Raw genomic sequence first — 23,238 nt, 5'->3', positions numbered from 1 at the left:
CAAAATAATACTTTGTGATAAATAGTTTCATTCACCTGAAAGAGCTGTAAAGTGATTTGTTTGTTGCTACCAGCTGAAGGCACTGAGAAAACTTTCTCCACAGAGCCAGGATTTTGTATAGCTTTCTGGTGTTAGAATACAATATAAATGTGTACACTTAGCATATGAGTTTACAGTGACATAAAGCAGGTGTTTGTCAGCTTAATAATGTTTATTCTGTGCATCTTTATAAGATGATTGTATCAGCTTAATGAAATGGACAGTTCTTTATTTTTTAATCTGAGCTTCAAGGTATCTATTGCTGCTTCCATGTACTTTTATAAAGCCAGTATGTAGGTCCTGTCCATGGACAGGCTGGACTTTTGAGATACCTCAGTTCTGTGTGGGAGAAGTTATTCCTAAATGCTTGGTTACTGCTCATGTTGGTGTGAAACCTCTACTTGGCTTTCTGGAAATTGAGTATTTGCAACTGAGTATTTTCAGATATTCCAGTTGCTTTAACTTCAGATTTGGATGTATATGAAAACAGATGCTATTCATTTGGAACTGTCTCAATGAATGTTATTTTTGTAGTCATAAAGATGAATTCTGAACTCCTCGCAAAAATTGAGTTTTAAATACAATTTTAGAAACATATAGAAGTGCCCTGAACTTTGACATGAACTGGGAGCAATTCTGATTCATGCCTCTGTAATTTTACAATATGTATTGGCATGCTTAGATCAGCAATTCTAATCCATTGGTTCAATGTGGTTCCTAATCCATTGGTTCAACAAGGGATTATGTATTTTGAGTGTTTTCCACAAGTAAGTTGTAATTATTTCCAGAATATTTCTAGGAGAGAAACATTTCTATGGAATTGCACGTGGGAAGAAATGTCTGGAGCTGGTGGAACCTGCATCAGTCGATTTACAAACTGAGTTAATAAATAAGCCTTGAGACAGGTACATCTGTGAATGTGATGTAACTTCTAGATGCATCTTTGGAACAAAAAAGAGAAAATTGTGACAGGACAGCAAAATTCTGCATCTCTGAAATGGGTGGATCCGTATCTTTTTAATTTAGTGACATACTGTGGGGCAAGATAAAGTTAATAGGAAGGTGCACATCTTGTTTGACAAAGTAAACACTGACTGAGGAAAGATCTTGAGTTTGAATAGAATTCTCAGTTCCTAGAACTGAAATATGTATGTGTTGTGGAAAAGAAAAAAAAGAAGATGAATTGTCAGACATATGGTGATGTACAGGCAAGACACGGCTTGAAATGTTGTGCAGAGAACACAGGATGACAGTGCCTTTGCAGATAGATTTGATTGTAGTTCCTGCGTTATGTAGATATCTTAATGTGCAATTCAGCGTCACCATTCATCATTTTCCACAGGGCCAACAATCCTCAGTGAAGCTCTAAACTCTGAAATTAAATGAACTTGATATAATGCCAAAGGAAGGGATAGCTGTCAAGTTATTAACATAAGAGTAGCTTTGAGTGGCCTGACTTCCTTGTTGGCAGTCAGAAGAAGTGGAGAAGAGCAGCCTTTGTGACTCAGTTCTTGCTTTGTAGTTGGAACAAAGTCCATATCTGAGTCCTTACATCAGCAGACTTTGTTGCACACCAAACAAATTCACAAGATCATTATTTTATGCTCATTTACAGTAAGACAACAGACAAAAGGCAAAGAGGGGGTGAGGTACAAAATGAAGGGAAAAGAAACACTGAAGAGGAAGCAACCTTTGCCACATTGTTCTCTATTTTTGCCACTGTATCAACTCTTTTCATCATGTTTTCTAATTTAATTCTTTTAGAAGTTGGAGAGCAGACATCATGGCAGGAAGGTGGGGTAGATAATACAAAGTGCTTATCTGTATGGGGATGTGGAATGTCGTCTTGCTTACTGTGATGATAAACTGAGCCATAGAGCATTGCATAGAGTTTAATGTATTGATTGTTGAAAGCAAAAGTTGGCCAGTTAAAGGAAATGCTGATCCGAGGCACATTGCAGTAGTGTTGAGTTGGCACCTCTCCACCACCTGAAAAACCAGTGAGAATGTTGAGTCAGAAACCCAAGTGCATGTAACAGGAGGAACCTACTTGCATGGAATGGAAAAACTCATTTAAAATGTTTGGACTTTTGAAGCTCATATAAAAGGATGAATTGGAGAACAAAGTTCTTAGAGTCGTTAGGGTTGCTATGGTTTGCCTTGTGAGCACAGCTACTAATTTTATTGTGGGAGGTGGGAAGGAAGAAAAAGTTCTTTTTAGAAAACAAAACAAACAAAAAAACAACACAAACAAATAAACAGAAAGTCTTTGTTGTTCATCCCCCCTGCTGGGAGTTTCTGCCAGAGCGTAGCCGTACAAACAGGTGATTATGGGTTTGGCACACCTCAGGGAGGAAATGTTCCAGCAGAAGTGAAGGGAGGCAGGAATAAGGCGCCAAGGGAGGAAATATCCAAAGGAAGGGCAGGGGTCAAAGGTTCAAAAAATAGGAAAATTATGCCACAGAGGGTGACACTGAGCAGAACACCCCGAGCGATGCTCATGATGCCCTGGGGATATCCAAGGAACCAGCAGATGTTGCTCAGTGGGGTGAGGAGACAGGTCTCTGCCCGGAGACATGACAGGCTGGGGAATGCAAACAGGCCCTGCAGTTCCAGGCTGCTTCTCTCTCTCTGATCTGTGCCTCGCTCAGATTTACTCCTCCTGGGGCTGCCAGTGGCCAGGCTAATAAGGTTAGGTAGGCCTCAGGTCTGAGCTGGTAAGACCATTCCTATGTGATGTACTTGTTTTCAAGATGGTCTGAAATGTCTCAGGCCTTTTGTTTTCCTCCCCCTTCTGATGAGTTGGAGTTTTTACTGCTTTTCTTGTGATGAATGCAAAATCATCTGAGAGGGAAGAAGAGAATGAAGGGAAAAGGGTGAGAAACTTTGCCAGGGAAATGAACCAATTTGTGAAAATGGGAACTGGTGAGCAACGTTTCCGTGTTGAGTTCCAGAAGTGAAGATTTTGTTAGAACTTTGTATGTAATTGCTTTTCAGTTGTGGAAGTCAGAAGCTGTATGGCTGATAAGTTGCCAGAGTTTCTAATGCTTCTAAACGAAGAAAGAAGAAAAGAAGAACGAACTTGGCAATCTTTTATTATGCATATTAAAAATCAGAAAGATTGAGTTTGCATTCTTCAGAGGCAGAAAGCCAAATAGTCAGGAAGGCTTTGTGTGCATCATGCTGTGGTCACGACAAGAAAACAGTTAATTTAAAAAGACATGTTTGCATTGATCAGTTACCAAAGTTGAATGTTTTGTGATCTGCTTTCTAAATTGCTATAGAGACCCTTTTTTCCTCATTGGGCAGTTCATTAAAACTTCTTATGACAGTGCCTCTCCTTTTGCTTTGCAGGGGGTTAGGTGGAGAACTGATGAGACCAGCTGGTAAGTACCACAGCAGAGGTATGAAACAAAATGTGCAATACATAGTTCTTCTGTTTGCTTTTTTTTCAGTTTGTTTTGCACGTTATATTGAATGCATAGATAAAGTATGCATAGTAATTAAAAATACGGGGTTTGAAAGCTAATCAAAAGTCAGATAAAGAAGAATAAAGACTTGGCAACTAACTTGGACTTCTCTTTGCAAATTTTCTTCAATTTAAAATCAATGCTAATGTAACATGATGTATATAACTGTATATTTAAAGCAGCTGCTGGTTGTCTTTTTTATTATTTATCTGATTGCCAAATGTATTTTCTTACAGTCTGCACTTTAATTGAGAAGCTGTCACTATCAAAAATGCCATTTAAAGGAGATCCAGTAATTGGTACGTGCTTTTTAAATGACCTTTCATTTTTGAGTAAGTACAGCCTCATTTTCATTAAGCTGTATAACATCAGTGAATGGTGTTTTACGAAGGACCAGTGAGGATCAGCAAATTGGACTGGGCTAATGAATAAAATATCAGAAAGATACAGAAATCTGCACAAATCTGTGTTGTTTGCAGGCTTTTTCCCTGTTCAGTTTTCAGTACTATCAGACAGCATTTGCACTGTGTGCTTTGTAAAATGAGCCAGAATATGCAACATTGTTAATTTTGGAGAGGCAGGATTTAGCTGAATAAGGATGGCTGCTATTCTTTGCTGTAAGAGAGAAAGTGCTGAAGTAAATAACATGAGAAAGGTAATACTGTGCATGTTCTTTATTGTTCCAGAGGGCTGGCAGTGGCTAATAAATGACAGTCTAAGAAGTCTTCCACTTGCTTCATGCGCTGCACGACAGCATGTAAAGGTACAGTAATGATTCCTTCTTCGTGTCATCACATGCCATACAGAATTAGAAGCATTTTAGCTTTCCATTGGAGTATTGTCCATGGAATGTGATTACTTCTTGTGTGTTTGTTTCTTAGATTGCTGAGGAGGGGGATTTAAAAATAAACCAAAACATGAATTCTCCTGGATTGCAAGGAGGCTTCCTGTTTAATGCTTGAGTAGTTACCACTGAGCGTGTTCTTGTGTGTGGATTTGAGCAGAGTCATTGGCACTCACTGGCACTGATGATGGACTAACAGTGAACAGTCCCTGGTGCTGGAAGCTGCTTGGTTTGCCATCCGATTACATCAATGTGACATTTTTCTTCTGTTTTGGTCTATGATTTTGACTTGCTTCTATATTACTGCAGCTACAATTCCTGTTTTTATTAAGCCACCCAATGCCATTTTTTTAATATAAATACAAAGTTTTAAATCTTAGACTGCCTCAAGAAAATGGACCATGGATACAATATGTATTTTTGCCACCTTCTTTAATAATAAAGAAATCTGCTGCATTGATGTATAGTGTTACATGTGTAAGATATGTTGATTTGGGTTGTTTTTAATGGTTTCAGATACATTTATTTAAAAAAGTGTCCCTGGTCAATGTCCTCATGTCTGATGTCCTCAGGGTGTGTTTGTTAACAGGGAGAAAATTGGTCCAAAACAACAGGAGTTGTTTGGGATGCAGTACTTAAATTTTCCATTAGTCTGCAGTAAAAAACTTTCACTCTGCTCTGCAACCACACTAATTCTGAGTATTAAATCCATTGATGAGTGCTATTTTCATTTTCTTTGTGCTATTTTATGTACACGGTCTAAGTGTCTCCAGCTATTTACCTTAATTTTCCTGAGTAATACCACGTAAGTTTGATCTTGTACACTTAAATGAGATTCTGCCAAATTATGAAGATAATTTCAGTCTGCCCTGTTAGAGATGATAGCTGTCGCAGACACCATTTGAATAGAAAATACTTCATTCATTTTGTTCATTTCTTAAAGTAAGATAAAAAGCCATTGGGAGTAGTTGGTGGCTCATCTTTGAAACGTTTCCTCAGACGACAGAGCAGACTGAGATGTATCCAAATCACTGATGAAAGATGGAATTAAATTCTTGGAACATTCCTTTGGTATTTGCAGTTTATTCAAAGAGTTTGTACATCTTTACTGGAACTTCTAAACCTCACTGGAGAATTAATTATAGGCCGTAGAGAATTTTGACTTGTTCATTTTAACATTAATTAAAATTGAACTGTTTAGTAAATGGCAATTCTCACTTGACTTCCACGTGTATTTTAGAGAGGAATAATAGCCACAGAACACTGAAAAGTTGTCTTCCTTTCTGACATAAAGTGCACTCTTGTAAAAGGATACCTTTAAAAACAGATACCTTTAAAAAGAGAACAGTTCTCTTTAGAAAGTGAGGGACCTGCAGGAATGGGGTAATCCGTGTTTTTGTGCTGCTTCCTTTCTGTAGGAAAGGAAACTTACTTCTTATCAATCTGGAATCTATGTATTACAGATAAAAAATAACTTATGGCTTTGATAAAACTGCCATCCTGCAGATACAACAGGAGAGCTGGAAATACAGCATTCATGTTTCTGTTAATATGTTAAATGATAATTTAGCTTACTGGAACTTTTAAAAGAATAAGGGAAGAATCTGTTTTGTTCTTCCACAGGTTTCCTTTTCAGCTGATCTTAAACCAGAATAGGGATGAATTTAACAAAAAGTAAATGGCAATAGCTGATGGTCGTCATTAAACAAAAGAAACCAAACATAAAAAACCATATCATCTTTCTCTTTGACTTCTTAAGTGCAGTTATATTTCCTTAGATCACAGTTCGTGATACGAAGTTCACAATTTTGCCTTTGTTTCAGGAGTCTGCAGTGTCTGCACTGAGTGCTTTGTGTAATGAATATTACATCAATGAAAATGGAGAAGCTGATCCAACTTTACAGGGTAAGGACTCATATTTACAGAAGAGGTTGAGGATACTGGGCTGTACCTTATGGACAGGAATTGAGTAAATTGGGGGCGAGGGGGCCATCACTGATTTTATACTAATTTTACGAGATGATATAGAATAGGTATTTTAAGAATAACACCATTTATGTTCTTGTATTCTTAAAGACTCCATTGCAGTTATGCACAGTTTACCAAGCAATTTATTGTTGTTGGTTGGTTTTTTTGCAATTGCAAACTTGTGTATTGTTTCTAAATCAGGTCAGAAAAGACAGGTATTTTTATTGTGGTACTTCCAAGTATGACATAGATACCTATCACACACTGTGACATGCACACACCGTGACATGCATTCCCTGCCCTAAAGAAGTCAGACTGCGTTTTATATATCAGCCACAACTTGGTTTCTGAACTGTCTAGGCAAGCACTGCATCTTTCTATGTCCTTAAGTCTTCTGTGCCACTTGTTTGGAAGATTTTGAATAGTAGAAGGGCTCATGTTGCAAGTATTGCTAACCTCTGGACAGGGAACTGACTTCCTGATGTGAGGAACTGGTTGAGGCCTGTTGAATTGCACAGGGATTTAAAGAAAAAGAAGTCATGAGGTATGATTAAAGTGCAGTTTCCTATGGTAACTGATCTTCCTCTAGCAAATATTGCTCAATCATTTCAGTCTTGGATGGCAGTAAGCAATGGCACAATTACGTAATTTTTTGTGGGATCTTTGAATTTTTCCTTTTCAAGATTAAGAAGTGTATGTTTGGCTCCTTTTTTTTTGTGAGCTGGAGTTGTGTTTACTGCAGCTCTCTTGGTTGTTCAATTATAAAACAATTATAAAACTTTCTAGGTGCTATATTTGGAGGATAGTTTTCCTCTTACTTTTTTATTTAGTCAAATATGTAACGATGATGATGTAAAAGTTGCTTTGCAATTGCTTTTTTTCTTCTTTAGATGAGCTGGTGACACAGTACATCTCAGAACTACAAAGCACAGAGCAGATGATTCGATGTGGCTTTTCACTCGCCCTTGGAGCCCTTCCAAGGTTTCTGCTAAAGGGCAGGCTACAGCAGGTGAGGCGAGAGGACACAGGGTATTCTGAGTGAAACCTATGATCATAATGAAATAAATAATAATGATCATAATTACAGGTCTTTGTGAAACAGATTTGGATTGTAATGTACGGTAACACCAGAAAATCATGAGCTTAGCTTGCCATAGATTCTGGTAATTAAAGTTTAGTCCCGCTTTGGTAGTGTTAATGGAAAAAGCAGGTTGAGTTACCCTTTGGTGTGGAGCACTTGTCCAGAGGGAACACTGAGGCATATTGACAGGTCGTGGTGTGAAACCTAAAGCTATTGACTGCTTGGTTCTCCTGTATGTAATTCACCTAATTTTCCTACTATCTCTAAATGTAGGTCACTTATAAATATTATATTGACTTGAAATGCATCTTTTTTCTTTCAGGTTTTGGAAGGTTTGAGACAAGTCACCTTAATTACCCCCAAAGATGTGAGCTTTGCTGAATCCAGAAGAGATGCCCTAATAGCAATTGCAGAGTATGTTTATCATCTTTAGTTTTTATCTAATGTTAATTCTTTCTATAGAAGGCTTCTACTGTTCACTCCACTTTCTAATACAAACTCACTGCATGGATCTTGAAATCACACCGTGAAAAAAAATTAATCATTTCTCTTGTGGAACCATGTACACTTCACCTCTGACAGCTTTGATTCAGAGGATTACCTGACATGTGAGGATGAAGTACAGCTCTCATCTTTAATTTTTAAATCAATGAGAACAAAAATAGCTGGAATGTATTTCAAAGTTCACTATTTTCTTTCCTGAACACTGATAAGAAATCCTCAAATCTACAATAGCCTCAGAATCATTCTGCACACTGTATGTTTGTTCGTGGGAATTATTATGGGGGCTTAGAATACTCTTATGCCTAGTGAATTTTATTAAGCAACAGAACAGAGCTATGATCTTAATGTTTCCCCTGCTAATGTATTTTTTTTCCCTTTGTTTTCTCTTTTTAAAGGATTTGTCAGACTGTAGGTATTAAGAGTGAAGGATCCCAGGAAGAGTATATCTGCAAAGATAATGTTACTCAGATTTATGCTACGTTGCTCAATTGTGTGACTGACTACACCACAGACAGCCGAGGAGATGTTGGAGGATGGTAAGATGCCTCACAAACTTCAGCTCAGTGTCATGTTTTTTATGTCTAATTAAAGAAATATTTTTGAAAACCTATTAGAAATAAGCAGATAATTCCAACCTTGCTGTGATTTGAGTTTGGAAATATACTGGTGGAATAAATGTGGAGAGGGGAAGCTGTCCGGGCTGTCTTTCCTTCACACCAAGAAGATGTGAAACTGAAGTTCATTCTTGTTCTGATTGTGTGGATGTTACTGAATGTTAGGAACGTACCTAGCTGTTAAAACTACAGTGGTTTAAGTTGTATTTTCTAGTTTCTTTGGAGTAGTACTTTGACTCCTAGTTACTGAGCTCCTTTCATGTCCGTGTGTTGCTGTTTTTTGCCAGGAGAGGGAGCAGTTGCTTAATTTGTGAGTGGCAAAAAAAGATTGCAGACTGTGGTTGCAGTTGCTGTCATAGGAAGGCTGCAGTGGCTGTGTAGTTAGCATGCCTTGCAGGTGGGCATGGTAGGGTACCTTCTTCCTCATCACACTTCTTCCTGTGGCCAGAACAGCCTCAGTGACTTGCTCCTTTCTCCCTGATGTGACCAAAACAGACCAGTCCTGGGGTAACTTTTAAGTTTTTCACTATTGTATCTACAAATGTGTTGAAAAAAGGTAGAGGGAAACTAATCTAAGTTATTCCTATCAGTTAATGTTTGTGTGCTTATAGTTATATTTTGTATGCAGTGATGCCCAGAGCCTAAGCCTTCAGTACTGGTTGTTATATGACAGCAAGGTCTTGTGGGGAACGGAACACATGGTGTAAATGGAGATTCCAAAGAAATCTAGGGAAGGGGGAAAACAACACAGGACAGCAAGTCAGAGAAACGTAGATGTGTTTGACATCTCAAACTTAAAAGAGGAAACAAGAATGCAAACTAGTAATAATCAAGAACAGGTCATTCCAGTACGCACAAGGGAGGAAGCATCTTGGCATTCCTTCTCCTTCTTTGTCAGCTGTCAGAAAGCGAGGAGGAGCTGAGTGTCTCTATAGCTCAGAGTATGTAATAACACATGAGTGACACAAGAATAGCTTGAAGACAATCTAAGAACAATCATGTAGGGTGATGAGTCAGAGAAAGGAAGAGAGACCGAGCTTTCTGCTTTCAAAATTAGGTGAGTTGCTGAAGCTGATAAGGGAGAAACTGGTGAAGTACAATTAGCTACTCAAGCGAGCTTCCGCTTGCACCAGCTCACATGTTCCACTATTGATGATCTTTTGGTCTGTCTTAATTTAAACACAAAATGAAATTCTGCAAAGTGGAAATTTTCAAAGAAACCCCGAGGAAATGAAATTGCTGTTAAAATTCAAATGTGTTCTGAGTCCCATGTTTTTTTAAACCTCCTTTCACAACATCGGCCAAAATCAACAGTCCCAAAACATGTAAATTGAAGAGGGAAGGGAAGGCTTTTCTCATAGCAAACTATAGCCTGCTGGATACTTCTGTGACCTCTTAGATATATTTTCTCATTCTGTTTCTCTTAAATTATTGACTAAGATGGAAAGATATGGAGAGAGCTGCCATTCTGTGCAGAGACCTTCCTCTGGTGTGTGATTTTTGTCTTTCTTTAATGGAATCGTGGGAAAGTAAAACCAACTGTGCTTTCCATATGCAAACTTCACATTTATTTTGACAGATAGTTTGCTAGGACTTGTCCAATCTGACTACAGGTGTTGGATGCGAGTATCTAAAAGTCAGATACTGTAAGGAAAAGAGAGAAAAACATCCTTTGATGAAAGATTGCCAAACTTGTATTAAACTACCTAGGAAAAAATGATGTAATTTACATTATTTTTTCCCCCCATTGTGGCTGAGTGTCTCACCCAGTTTTAGGTTACATAGGCAACTGTTTTTTTCAGTTTATCTTGGAAATTTCACTGTAGACAGGTGTACCCTTTCATAAATTTCTTTCTGTGTATTTACTTATTAGTGAGAAAGGCTGAATGTGCTGGCTCTGGTCAGGAAGGTGGACATCAAGCACATGTTAATGTTATTTAAGCTAAGTTTCTTCGCAGAATCAATATAGGAGAGGGATTTGAGCCACTTTGAGTCACAGTTTTTCCTAATGTTGGAAGTACAGAGCTTGAAAATTTGGAAGAATGTGACACTGTCAGAAGTGGTTTAAATATCTCTGCAAAAATGTCAGTCAGCCTTTTTAGAAGCAGAGAATTTGAAGTAAGGCAAAAGGTTGAGATTTAGAAACCAATTTGTATGCTACAAATGAATAATGGCTATCAATTTTGGCCTTCCTAATAACCTGATGATATCTGGCTGGACAGAAAACCATGACAGGTTGGGGATCTGCCTGGATGGCTCTCAGTGCAAACGTGGGCTTGGCTCTATGGAATGAGGATTTATGCATTCCTATGGCACTCCTTCCCAAAATGTGATAACTGCTCTCACTGTTCAGTGTTTTCAATGTTTTGTACCTGCTGTTTTTTTTACCAGCATCTGTTTAACCTAATTGCTGCTGTATTTATTTAAGTACTGAGTTTCCTGCTCTAACATATTTCTGTTCCAACAGGGTACGTGAAGCTGCTATGACAAGTTTAATGAAAGTGACGCTTTTGCTGGTTCAGAATGAAGCAGAGTTAATTAATGCCAACATGTGAGCTACTTGTTCTCTTTTTGTCTTATCTCTTACAGTTACATTCCAATCCATACAAGGAAGTATTGCTTATATGTTGTATACTTATTCCTCTGTTGAGCATATGAAACCTTTGATAGAAACACATGGATTTTACACCATATTGGATGCTGAGAATGTTGTATCTGCATTTCAGAGGGGCTAACCTCCATGAGAGAAAGTGGGCAGCAGTCTTGCTTTACAAACAGAGTGCATCTGTGAGATTTGGTCTGTACTTGCAGCCTCTGTGCACATTGCCAGCGTTATTCACTTAAATAGAACAGGAATTCACCCGCTTACACAGAGCACTGCATCATTGATTTGGAATGCGGTGAAATGTTTTCATTTCTGTCATCTTTACAGAATTATTAATGAGGAAATACATTAAAAACAAAATTTGCACGGAGATTCAGATTTTTGGTTTCATGAGTATTTGTGTTCCTGGTAGTGAATGTGATTTGCAGTTCCAGCTTGAGGTGAAGCAAGATTGGTGATGGTTTATGGACAGAGCATGCCCATGTTGGCTGAATAGCTACGTGATTCCTAATTAATTACGAGATTTACAAACAAGTGAATGACTGCTAGTTGGTGAATCAGATGCTTGGAAGGAAAGTGGTGGGTTCTGTAGGAATGCAGTACTCAGCCAGTGCCTGTTGTCCAGGGGTTTCCTCCTGTTGGGCTTTTGCAGAAGTTAGTCAACGTCAGACTTAAAAGAGAATTCTTTCCAACTTGATTGAAAGAGAAAGAATCACGTTTGCTTGGTGTTGGAGGTCTTGCTGTAGCTGAAAGAGTTCTAGCTCTTTCTGATGTCTTAGTTTTCCTTTTGAAGGTGTAAAGGGCCTTGTAGAACACGATTTCATAGTGAAGAATATAATTATGGATGCAGGCTAATTGGGATACAGTTAAATAACTAACCAGAGCTGAATCCTCATTTGGGATGGGTGAATAGACCTTGTCCACTGTCTGGAGTTTTCTACTTGAAAATGTGCTTTTCCCAGGATTTGTGTTCTGTTTCCATCTGAAATGTTCATCCAATCCTTAAAGCACCACTGTATATTCTCAGATGTGATTTGTGAACATCAAATGCTATGTAACGTTAGAGTTGTGGCATTTTTTGATTGATATGTGGGAAACAAATCTGTAAAGGTTCTGTCACCATTTTGATTTCTTAATTCATCTGCATATTCATTACAAAGCATTAAACCAGACTTCTTTCATATTGCTATGATTTTGATATTGTTGCAGTGATTTAAATACACATCCTACTCATTATACATGATGAATTGTTCTCTCTGGCTCTCTCTTTTTTTAATAGATGCAAACAGATTATGTGCTGGCTGGCCCAACAATCAGCTGAAAAAATTGATAAGTTTCGAGCTCATGCAGGATCCGTGTTCCTTACCCTTTTACATTTTGACAGTCCTCCAGTTCCACACGTACCTCATCGAGAAGAACTGGAGAGGATATTCCCAAGGTAATGGATTGAAGGAGCTTTCCTAAATCAGTGGAAATAAAATGTTTGTTTTATTCGGGCGTGTTTGGTGCTGTCAGCATTTCAATAAACACATGTAAGCATACAAAACAAACCCAGAAGTAGAACTTATGGCATGAGTGTCTGTGAAAACAGTGATTTCTTAAGGAGAAGGGCATTATGCTGCTGGAGTCTTCCTCTGGATCAGCTCTCAATAATTTCTGAACCCACTGGCCGGTTTCATGGTAGATTTGGGGTGGTGGAGGTCATCTCTGCAGGGGTGGTTCAGTTTTAAGGAACTTCCAGAGACTGAGTCCAACTCTCTGAGTGCTTCAGAGCTAACCAAAAATGAAAGCATATTATGAAGGGCATTATTCAAATGCCTCTTAAACACTGGAAGAAAGAGTAGTTACTTTTTTAGCATAGAAAAAAGTGCTTTGGAAAAGGAAACTGTGGTTCAAATCCTTTATCTGAATCAGGATGTGGAGTTGAACATTGCTTCACTTTACTGGATGTAACTGGTAGTCTTGGTGTTTATTTTCCTCCTATAGCAATGAGAGATTTGGGGTTTTTAGGTAATTCAGAGACCTTTACTTGAGGAAGAGGCGCTATCATAGCACTGTATGGAGATGGAAGTACTCACAGACAAAACTATTTTCTTCTTCCTTTTCCCCAGGTCAGAGGCAGAAACTCTAAACTGGAATGCTGCATCAGAAGCTTTCCCTCGAATCACCCAGCTTTTAGGTTTGCCTGCGTACCAGTACTACGTGCTTTTGGGTCTCTCGGTGTCTGTTGGTGGATTAACAGAGACAACGGTAAGAAAGTAGAGTAGCTTTCCTGTTTGGTAGGAGGATGTATTTATTTAATGCCCGGTTTTAACCCTTGTTAAAAATATCCTTAAAAAAAAAAACAAAACAATTACACAGGATATTAATTATTAGTTGTCATTACATTTTCACTGCATGTTTAGAAAATACACAGCTTTTGTTTTGATGTGATTTCCTGTAAAGTACCAAAGAGGTAGCAAGAAGTATGTAACGAAGAACTATCATTCAAATGTCAAACTGCACGCTCTGAGCTTTGCAGTCTCTCCTTCATTCTTCTGAGTACAGACTTCTCCCTTATCACTGGTTTTGGTAGTCCATCATGCTGCCACAATCTTCAAGACTTTATCATTTAAATTATCCTTCTGACCTTCTCCTGCAGTTCATGTTTTTTTCCATATTACTTATTTCAAGGTACTTGGCTTGAAACATTTTTGTTACTGGGTTCAGCTGAACATGTAATGCATATGAAAACAATATCCTGCAGTAAGGGCACGATTCTGTACACACTGCAGAGAAATACCGGCCAGCAACAGAATATTTTGGTCTGTCTGTTAAACCTCTAAATTGCAGCGGTCCTCTAAGAGCTGATGGTGCTCTAAAGCAGCAGTCAGAATGCTGTCAATGTTCAGGTGTTCCTAAATAAGGGTAATTTACTGTCTGTAAATAAGTAAATACCACTGGAAGAGTGGTAGGTGGCAGGAAATGCAGTTTTTGTGGAGAGAACAGCTCCTGCTGCTCACAGGAGGAGGAGGTCACCGTTCTGCTGCCTCCTATTGCTTCCACTTCTCAGGCTTACCATGATTGTTTGGAGTCCATCCAAGTGATGGGGTTTGCCTGGTGCCATAGGCTTTGAATTTGTGATCCAGAGATTTCCATATCCCCGGGGGTTTTGTGTAGTTGAGGATCTGGCATCTGCAGCATTATGTATTTAAGGCAATTTTGACAATTTCGATGTTTCTAAAATGTCAACTAATTCAATAGAAAGGGCTGTCTTTGAAAGTTTGAAAACATGTGTTTATTGGTTGGTGACAGTAATTAGTGGATAGACGATGTAACTCTTAGCAGATTTTTGTAAGGGCAGACATGCACATGAAATTCAGCTCGCAGTCAAACAGCTAATTACTGGAGGCTCCACCAAAACCAGAGTTATTCTTGTAAGCATAAAAGGGGAGGAAAGTGGCGGGGGAGCAGACAGTCAGACTGCTACCAAGGTCAGATGAAAATTCTTATTCAACATTCTGTCTTTTTTTCCTTAAGTTCTGTCTGTGCTCAGTTTTGTGATGTGCAGACACTGGGTGCTGGTAGCTGCCCTCCCTGCTGCCACCCAGCAGAGTATTTTAGGGAAACCTTCTGTGCTTCTTTCAGAATTGCAGTTTTGAGACGTTACCTTTCTGTGACCCTGTGCTTGTCGTCAGCACTGAGTTCTTGTTCCAGTTCAGATATTCTCAGGAGGGTTGGCTCTGGAAACAAAGTGACCTCATTCTTTTTTGAGCCAAATAGAAGTGCAGGAGAGGCTGGAAGTGCAGGCTATTTACACTTGGGATTAAGCAGTGTGTGGTGTTTTACGTTTAATACTTAAAATGTGATGTATAAATTAGAATTGATGACTCTCATAATGACTGGTGTTTGAAACGATTCCATCAGAGCCCGTTGTGATCTTTGTTGAATATCCAGGGACTCATTTAAAACATAAGTGGACAATTTTAAGAGATGTTACTATTAAATCCATATGAAAGAAGCAAATTTAAAGACCTTAGGTAAAAGAAAAAGAGTATTCAGGTATGTGTTCTGCAGTACTGTGTGTGTTCTGCAATCACTTCTTTCTTCCCTTTCTCACTTAAGAAAACTATGTACACGAATGCACACATGGATATCGAAGTTAGAAAGTTCAGCTTTCTCATATGCTGTATGGCCACATGCTTTTGAATCTCAGTTTGTCTTTGTGTCTCCTTGAGGTGTTGGTGGAAGGTGGTCGGTGGTCTCTGACCTTTCTTCTGCAGTTAGAAGTTGCCCAGCAGTGTATTTAAGGAGAGCAGTTCTTTAGTTCTTTATGCTTACTGAAATGTGCTGCATGGAGTCTCCCAGAGCCGCTGTGGTGGCAGTGGTTGCTGAAAGCATTCCAGCTTGAGCACTTCAAGTGAGGGGGAAAAACAGAAGGTGTTGTTCCCTTTGGCATTCAGCAGCACTGCTGTGTGCACTGTCTGTGTACAAGCATCCTCCAGCTGTACGTGCGGCCTGCAGTGCTGTGTGTTTCTTACAGCTGCATAAATATCTTCCCAGGACACAAGGATGTGAACTGAACAGCGGTGCTCTTTCTGCAGGTCACAACTGCTGTAGTTTCAGGGGTTGGGTTATAAATTCATTATTGTTGAATCACATTACATGCAAAATTTTGTCTGGTGATTCTCATCCCCCCCATAGAGACTGCAGAACGTTTCTGGTTTGGGGTATGGTTGGGAGAAAACATCATTGGACCTTGAACAGATATGTTGGGACACATGGAAATATTGGGACATTTGTAGATGATACGAAAAGAGAGAACAGCATCCAGTTCTAAACCACCTGGTTACGGTGGATCAATGCATGTTGCATTTGAGCAAACAGCCTGAAATGCTGCTTTCCTAAGTGACAGCTCTGGCAAAATACATTTAAGAGTCATTTCTGACATCCTTCTTTACAAGGAAATAGTGTGAGTTGTTATATTCCTGCTTTCCTTGAAATATCCCTGACTCCAGCCTTAGTTATTGCCCTCCAAAGACTTGGTGAGTTATGAGGTGTTCTGAGCAGAACAAAGGAGACACAGTTTTGCTTGTGAAGATGTGCAGTGTTGTTGTTGTTTTGTTACTGGGAAAACAGGCAGCTGCCACTGCAGTGCTGTGCATTTGTCAGGATTAGAAATGATCCCAAACCAGTGTTACCGAGTGCTGACATTGTGCCTTCCATTTGTCTTACAGGAATCTTTGCACTTTCTGTTCCAGTGCTTCTTTGAAGGCTGAAGCATTTAGCAGCCATCAGCAGATAAAAACGCTGCTCTTGTGGAAGCTCTTCCCATAGTTTCTCATTTGCCTTCTGTCTGTGCTGAGTTAGGTGCAGAACACTGAATGCTTTCCAGTTCTGCTGTTTTCCCCTCCCCCTAAAGCCATAATTCAGGCCTCTATGCAGATGCTTTTTTCCTTCCTTATGTTCTGGAGTTGCTGTGTATTTCATTTATGGCACTGGATGCCTGTTGAGATACCAGGGCCTCTAAGGAGAGACCTTCAGGGCACGTGGGTCTCCAGAACATCTTCAGTGCTGTATTGTCCTTTCTCATCGTGCCCTACAGATGGCTTTATCAGGTCTGGCCAAGATAGGAATGTAAGCAGTCACAGCCCCTCTAGGAATCAGGCATCTGTAGAGCTGACGGGTAGCTGAGGTTCCAATGTTCAGCTGTAAATCAAATGCCTGAGCCCATTTCCTTTGAACAAATCCACCCAGTCACTGCCTCAAGGCTCTATTTAGAAGTATTGTAGTTCAGCTTTACCGCAAGCTGACTGGGAAATGTTTTTGTGACAGTTTATTTTGGCACCTTATTTATCTCGAGCTGTACATGCTTCTCCCATTGCTGTAGCTGCACATCTTAATGACCTCGCTCGTACTTTTCCCCTGGTTCCAGCATTAAAATCCACAGTTTTACCATCAATTAAGGGTCCCTTTGAGCACCACTGCTTTACCGTCCATTGGCCTGTGCTTCATTACCTCCTGCTGGCTGAACTGATGGCAGAGCTGGGCCATGGCAAACCCTGCTCTGCTGTGTTTCCTAAGGACAGGGTTATTGTCAGCACTCCTCTGGAGTTCCTACCCAATGCTGTCTGAGTTCCAGCCTGTCAACCTCCTGATTTCCTTTCCCACTCCTCGTGTAGCTGCCCCAGGGAAGGGGGTGTGTTTGCATAGTGTGAATTCTGGGTTGTGCCAATGAGGAAAAGTTCTGGAGATGTTCTCTGTGAGTCCTCACGAGCTTTGGGTGGCGGCTCAGGTGCTTTTTGGAGGCTGTCTGCATTAAACTAAAGCATTCATCTGAGGAGGAAATGGGGATGTAACCAGTTGATGAAGTGTTAACTCGCTGTGTTAAGGTTCCATTGGTCTGCACTGTCTGTTTGAAAAATGTCCTGGTTTTAAGTCTGCTGAGCAATAGTGCTCTGTGCACACCTTTACTTTGGTATGGCTTTATCTTCCTTCTGCAGTTTTTCTGCTTACCCTGCTGTGTCTCGGTTCTGCACAGCCTCCAAATGGGCCACGTGTAGGTGTGCCCTTTCCTTTTGCATAGAACAAACAGCTGAAGTAGCATCCTGTGCAGCATCCCAGGTGAGGACCCTGAATTGCCCTGAAGTTTAATTGCAAATAGTCCAAAGGGACTGCACACAGCTGAACCTTAAACAGCGCTGAAAGCTCCTCCTGCTGCTGCTCCGAAACAGCTGATTCCCATCTGAATTTAAACCAGGTGTCCTTAATTTCTGAGGTGGCTTTAATTTGTAACTGGGTTTGCTGCTGGTTTGTTTGCCCTGCTGGAAAACGCTGCTGTGGGAGCCCACTGTGTTTTTCAGTCACATCAATTTGTTCAATAGATGTTACCCCTCAAACTTCTTGCTTCTAACTTCCAGATTCACAACTCGAGCATTATATTAGTACAGCAGGATGATGATAGTGCTGCAGGGAGGTTTTATTTTGAAAGAAAGAAAACAAGGGATCTTTAATGTGGTCTTTTTTTTTTTTTGCTACAATGGCAAAACTTGAAAAGGGTTAGAAAAAACCCACTTTGAACAAGGCTTAACGAAAGCAAAATATAATCTTCCTGTCACATGTTGGCACAGAATTCATGTGCTCAGGAGAGCAGCACAGGTGTGCAGCACAGCGGGTCATTCCCTCAGCCCTTGTTCTGAGCTTTCTCCTGCTGCAGCTCAGGTACTCGGCTCAGAGCCTGTTTGACTACATGAAGAAAATCCAGAACGATTCCAGCGCCATGGAGGGATTCTGTGAGACACTGCTGAAGGTCTTCGAGGACAACCTGCGGAATGACCGGTAACTGTTTATCTATCTTGAATGCAACCATTTGAAGTTGGATGCAGAGAACAGCTTTTTCCACTCTGCCTGAACCACGTAAACCTGCTTTAATATCTTCATTTGGTACAGCACGCCTTTGCTGAAGCTTGTAATGAACTGCTGGTAGAACATTTTGCATTTGCTGTAGTTCAATACGAGGCATAACGTTGTTTCTGTAGTGCAGTACTGGGGGTTACATATCACAGCATGCTGTGCAGTGCAGCCTGTGCTTCATTTTGGTAGTGGTCTTTTCACATACACATGAAGTACAACGACCATGTGAAGATTCTCCTTTGCAGGTGATTCTTCCTGGCAGTTTATGTCTCTAAGCTTGATGCACCAAACATGTTTAATAAGAGATTTTCCTATTGAACCAAATAATTCTGCTGACAGCAGAACTGCAGATTGTATTTATAGTAATTTCTGGGTTTTTTTGCAGCTGTTGAAATAGAATCCATGCTATAGATTTTTCCACCTGGCACATTGTGTGTTGGCTTATTTGATAAGAGGGCTCTGTGACTTCTGATACATCCGATAAAATATGGTTAGAACATACATGTATTTTTTTCTACTGCTTTTAACTGAGTTTTCAGGACCCTGCCAGTTTAAACCAGGCATTTTGTTAATTAGTTCTTTTTCCTTTTGGCTGCAGCATGTCCCCCTCTCAGCCAAGGAGGATGATTTAGCCAACACACAGAAGTTACCAAGCAACCCTCCTCTGTGCAAATTAGAGTTCTAATTTAAAGATGTAGGTAGATAGGAAGTTTCTTTCTTTGCTTCTCATTAAAAATAGCACATATATGTATGCCAGGACGTTTATTTACACTGGCAAATTCTTTTCTCTCATCAGGGTGTCTGTACCTCTCCTGACAATGCTGGACCAAATGCTGGCAAACGGCTGTTTTGATATATTTACCACGCAGGGGAAGTAAGTTGCTGCCAATCTTTGTTTGTTTTTCACTTTGCAGTGGGTCTTTGAAATGTTACGCTGATGCTGCTGAGTGTTGCTGTGGCTGTGGTCCACATCTTTGTAGATATATGGGTGTAATGCTTAAATGGCAGCTGTGGTAAGTTTTGGACCAGAAAGCCTCAAAAGAGTCTTACTGAAATCTTGACTCTCATAGAAGTTGGTTCTTGGTTCATTGTTTAATGACCTGTATGTTAATCAAATTCACTTTGCTCGTTTCACCTGGCAGGCTCAGGCCTGCATCAAAGCCCTTTTGCAGCATCCTAAACAGCAGTGTTTTGTAGTACATTCTGTGCTGTGCTGGGAGCCGTTAGCAGTGACAGAATCCTGTGGTGATGCTGCAAAATAGAATGAATGCCTGCTGCCTCTTGCTTCCAAAACCTTACTGCTTTTCTTAATGTAAGTCCTAATTGAATCTACCCTTGTTTTCAAGGGTATATTTAGATAATCTTAGTTCTGGCAGTACCTTTCTGAATAAGAGATCACAGTTCATCAACTATTCAGAGAATGAGCTTTGCAGGTGGGTTTGGTCATCGTGCCGTGCTCTCTGCTGGTAGGACACAGGCTGCCTCCCTCATGGGTCACAAACAGAAACACGTGGTAGGATTGCTGCTACTCACTGCTGTCAGTGAGACTCACTCAGCCCTGCTGCTGCTCTCATGCTTAGTTAAAAGATTTGAAATGGAGTGCGGGAGGGTTAATGGGGGTGGGAGAGGTTTTGAAGTTGATCCAAGTGAATTTGATTCCAGTTTGATGTTGGAACTCAAAAAGAGATGTAAAAAATTATTTCTTGCAGCCCAGTGGATCATTTTGATGCAAAGGGAACTGGAACGGAGGGCATGAATTGCAGGAACTAATTACCATGTGAAAGGCTGCCCCTAAGGAAATTTGGAGATAGTCAGAGTTAGAGGATGTAGTTCCTGCATGTGATGGTTTCTTGGTTATAGGCTGCCTTGTGGTCAGGGCTGGTAACCATGAACTGTGTGCACTTCACTGAGAGCCAGGCGAGCCTGCAGTGCTGGGCTTTGCTGTGCTCTAAAAGCAGCCTCTGTGCAGCGTAGTTTGCCATTTAACTGGGCCCAGAATTGTGTTCAGTACAATGTCTGCCTTTTCTTAGTTAGGCGTGTGCCATCTGGCTGCAGTTAAGGGATGGATCCTGGCTCTGAGGCCTGTGCTGTTGGCTGACACCTACTTCATAGAATGTGAACAAATGTGACTTCTGGGTCTGGATTCTTGAGTGGGACCGATTACCCAGGAACTGTGCCGTGAAAGTGCAGAAACAAAGCAAAATGAGCCTGACATTTCAGGCCCTGCTTCGTGGTGTGAAAGGCCACTGGTGCATTGTGCTATGGAAGCTTTTATATAATGTCATCCTGGCTCCCATTTCTTCCCTCTTCTGTGTTTTTTCCCAGTTGTGCTGAGTGAATTGCAAGGGGACTTAGGCTGCAGCGTGGCCTGCACCAGCATCGTGCGTACACCAGCATCGTGCTTACACCAGCTGCTAAACAGTTAACTGCCACTTTATGAGTAATAATACTTACAGATGCACTCTGAGGTTTAACATGGACATTGTGCAGCACAATGGGCATTTTAAATAATAATAATAAAACATTAGCAGCCCAAAGCAGGTAACACTATACGTGGGCTGAATTTAACTGGGATTGGTGGCTGTTGGCTGGATCGTTGCTGCTCATTGGGAGCTCAGTGCACAGCTGTAGCAAAGTGCCACACGGTGTCAGCCCTGTCTTTGAGAGGGGTTTTCCTGCCTGCTCCCACCATGGCTTTTGAAGTCCACAATGCACAGCTTTACAGGTTTGCCATAACTCTTACATGGACTTTACTGCACCGTGACAGTCTGTGTGCAACAGGGCAGGCAGAGGAGCAGGAAGAGATGTCCCCACTGACTGCACACCATGATTATGTGCTTCTGTGGATTTAGCAGAAGCAGCAATGCTCTCAGTGCCCAGTAAAGCACAGTGCAAAGGAGCACGGCAGCAGCTGAACTCTGCTTCACAGACACCCCAGCTGATGTCCCAGTCCTTCCTGTAGTGCCACCTGTGACACCATGGAAAGGTGCACACACTGATGTGTTTCCCCAGACGTGGGCTCTGTTTCTGCTGGCACCGTGACCACACAGAAGAAGGAATTTTCTCAATTTCCTTTCCAAGCTATTGGAGCCATTTGAGATCATACGTAGGTTAGGTGTAGTTATTTCAGATGTGAAATTGGCAAATGACAGTGCATGTGTTTTAAACACAAAATGCTGCACATAAGGTTACGTGTGCTAAATTTATTCCAGATGCTCTTGTTCCATTGGTCTCTTTGTTGCTCTGCTCCTCCACGATGTGCTCGTTGTTGAACCAGATTAAAATCTCACCTAATTCACTGTCACAGCTGTTCTGTGCTGAAAGCCAGGCATGCATTGCAGGTATTGGAGTTAGCTGTCCACACAATGTCTTTGTGTAATCGTGGGGGAGAGGAAGGAAGGTTTTTGTTTTAAATGTACGGCTGTTCAGCACATTACATTATACTGCATTTCTGAACAGTTTATATCCACAGTTTTGGGTCACAGTAGCAGAAAATAAATGTTAGGGCTGCTGCTTTACATACACGGTGCAGTGAGATTTGCAGGCTGTGCCATCCAGCAGTCTCTGTATTCAGGATCCAAAGATGAAATAGGTTGGGTTTGGTTTTTTTGCATCTATCGCACTTCAGCTTTGAGTGCAGCGAGTAAAAGATTAAATAATTTGTACTGAAATAAAAGTAATATTCCCTCTTTGCTTTTCTCTAATAGGTCCTTGAAATAACACTAACAGTACTTGTGTTTGTATGAGTGTCTGGGAAAGAGCTGTGAGAATTGCATTTCCCAGCCTGCATAGGAAAATAAAAAGAACTTGTTCCTCACTCTATTTAAAGATGGCTTCATGACCGCTATGCTGAGCAGAACTGCAAGCCCTGTGTTTAATTACGTTGTCTGGAATCGCTAAAGGAATCCGGGCTTAAAGGCTGGTCGAGTATTTAAGAACAATGTTTATCCCCCTTTGTGGAAAGTTTGGTTAAGACCTTATGGGGACCACCAGGGCACCACAGCGTTACATGGAGCACTGCAGTTCTTACAGGATACTTTCATTCCTGGCTCAGTGTTTGTGATCATACAGTGCGATGCAGTAAACACAAGCCCTGGGCAGCTGGTTCTTAGGCATGGATGGAATTGATTATGAGAAACATAATTCACTCCTCAGTGTGCAGGTAACTTAATTCACACTAATTGTTTCTCTTCCATTAAAAGAAAAATGGCCTTGTAATGTGGTGGTGGCCGGACTAATCTGTGTTCAGCAAAAGCCCAGCTCAGGGTGTGCCGCTGTGCAGGGAGCTGCAAACAGCTCTGGGCAGTGTCTTTCTTCTCTTTTGAATGTTAATTTGTCATCTTTAAAATCATTAAATGTATTTGAAATTCTGTGGCGATCCTTTTCTCATCCTTTTCTCTTTCCCCTTTCCAGCCATCCATTTCCAGTGAAATTACTTCACCTTTGTAAAGAAGAGATCAAAAGATCCAAAGACATCCGGAAGCTTCGCTCCAGCATCGGAGTGTGAGTCACAGTCAGATAAACAAAGCACATCTTCTGTCTGCTTGTGGTGATGGTAGCCTCAGTGTGCACCATTTGGAGTAAGGATGTAGATGAGAAATGCATACAGATACATGGGATAGGAAGTTAAGTGGTTGCTCAAATGCAAGTGAAGGATCTGAGAAGTATTAGCTGCTCTTAAAATGTTGATGCTTTTGAATGTGATGGCAGCCATTTCCTTA

The 23,238-nt window shown here is 40.6% G+C and overlaps 1 protein-coding gene across 2 annotated transcripts in view; it reads left to right on the top strand.

Moving 5' to 3' along the window:
• Positions 1–23,238, top strand: part of TBCD (tubulin folding cofactor D) — a 97,438-nt gene that overhangs the window by 69,499 nt on the left and 4,701 nt on the right. The window contains exons 23-35 of one of the 2 annotated variants that reach the window (XR_014936745.1): positions 3,394–3,425; positions 3,746–3,808; positions 4,196–4,272; positions 6,177–6,258; positions 7,212–7,330; positions 7,725–7,816; positions 8,302–8,442; positions 10,988–11,071; positions 12,405–12,563; positions 13,237–13,375; positions 18,235–18,442; positions 19,314–19,391; positions 22,931–23,020. Coding sequence is in view for 1 of the 2 variants with exons in the window: in XM_015879840.3 (XP_015735326.2) it covers positions 3,394–3,425; positions 3,746–3,808; positions 4,196–4,272; positions 6,177–6,258; positions 7,212–7,330; positions 7,725–7,816; positions 8,302–8,442; positions 10,988–11,071; positions 12,405–12,563; positions 13,237–13,375; positions 18,321–18,442; positions 19,314–19,391; positions 22,931–23,020 (1,278 nt within the window). In the remaining variant the exon portion in view is untranslated. The remainder of the gene's footprint in view (positions 1–3,393; positions 3,426–3,745; positions 3,809–4,195; positions 4,273–6,176; positions 6,259–7,211; positions 7,331–7,724; positions 7,817–8,301; positions 8,443–10,987; positions 11,072–12,404; positions 12,564–13,236; positions 13,376–18,234; positions 18,443–19,313; positions 19,392–22,930; positions 23,021–23,238) is intronic. The other variant, XM_015879840.3, reaches the window with a different exon arrangement.

This window comes from Coturnix japonica, chromosome 23 (assembly GCF_054131305.1).
Source record: "Coturnix japonica strain WE chromosome 23, WE-NBRP24, whole genome shotgun sequence".
Classification (NCBI taxonomy): domain Eukaryota; kingdom Metazoa; phylum Chordata; class Aves; order Galliformes; family Phasianidae; genus Coturnix; species Coturnix japonica.
This window is presented reverse-complemented; position numbering and strand designations above follow the sequence as displayed.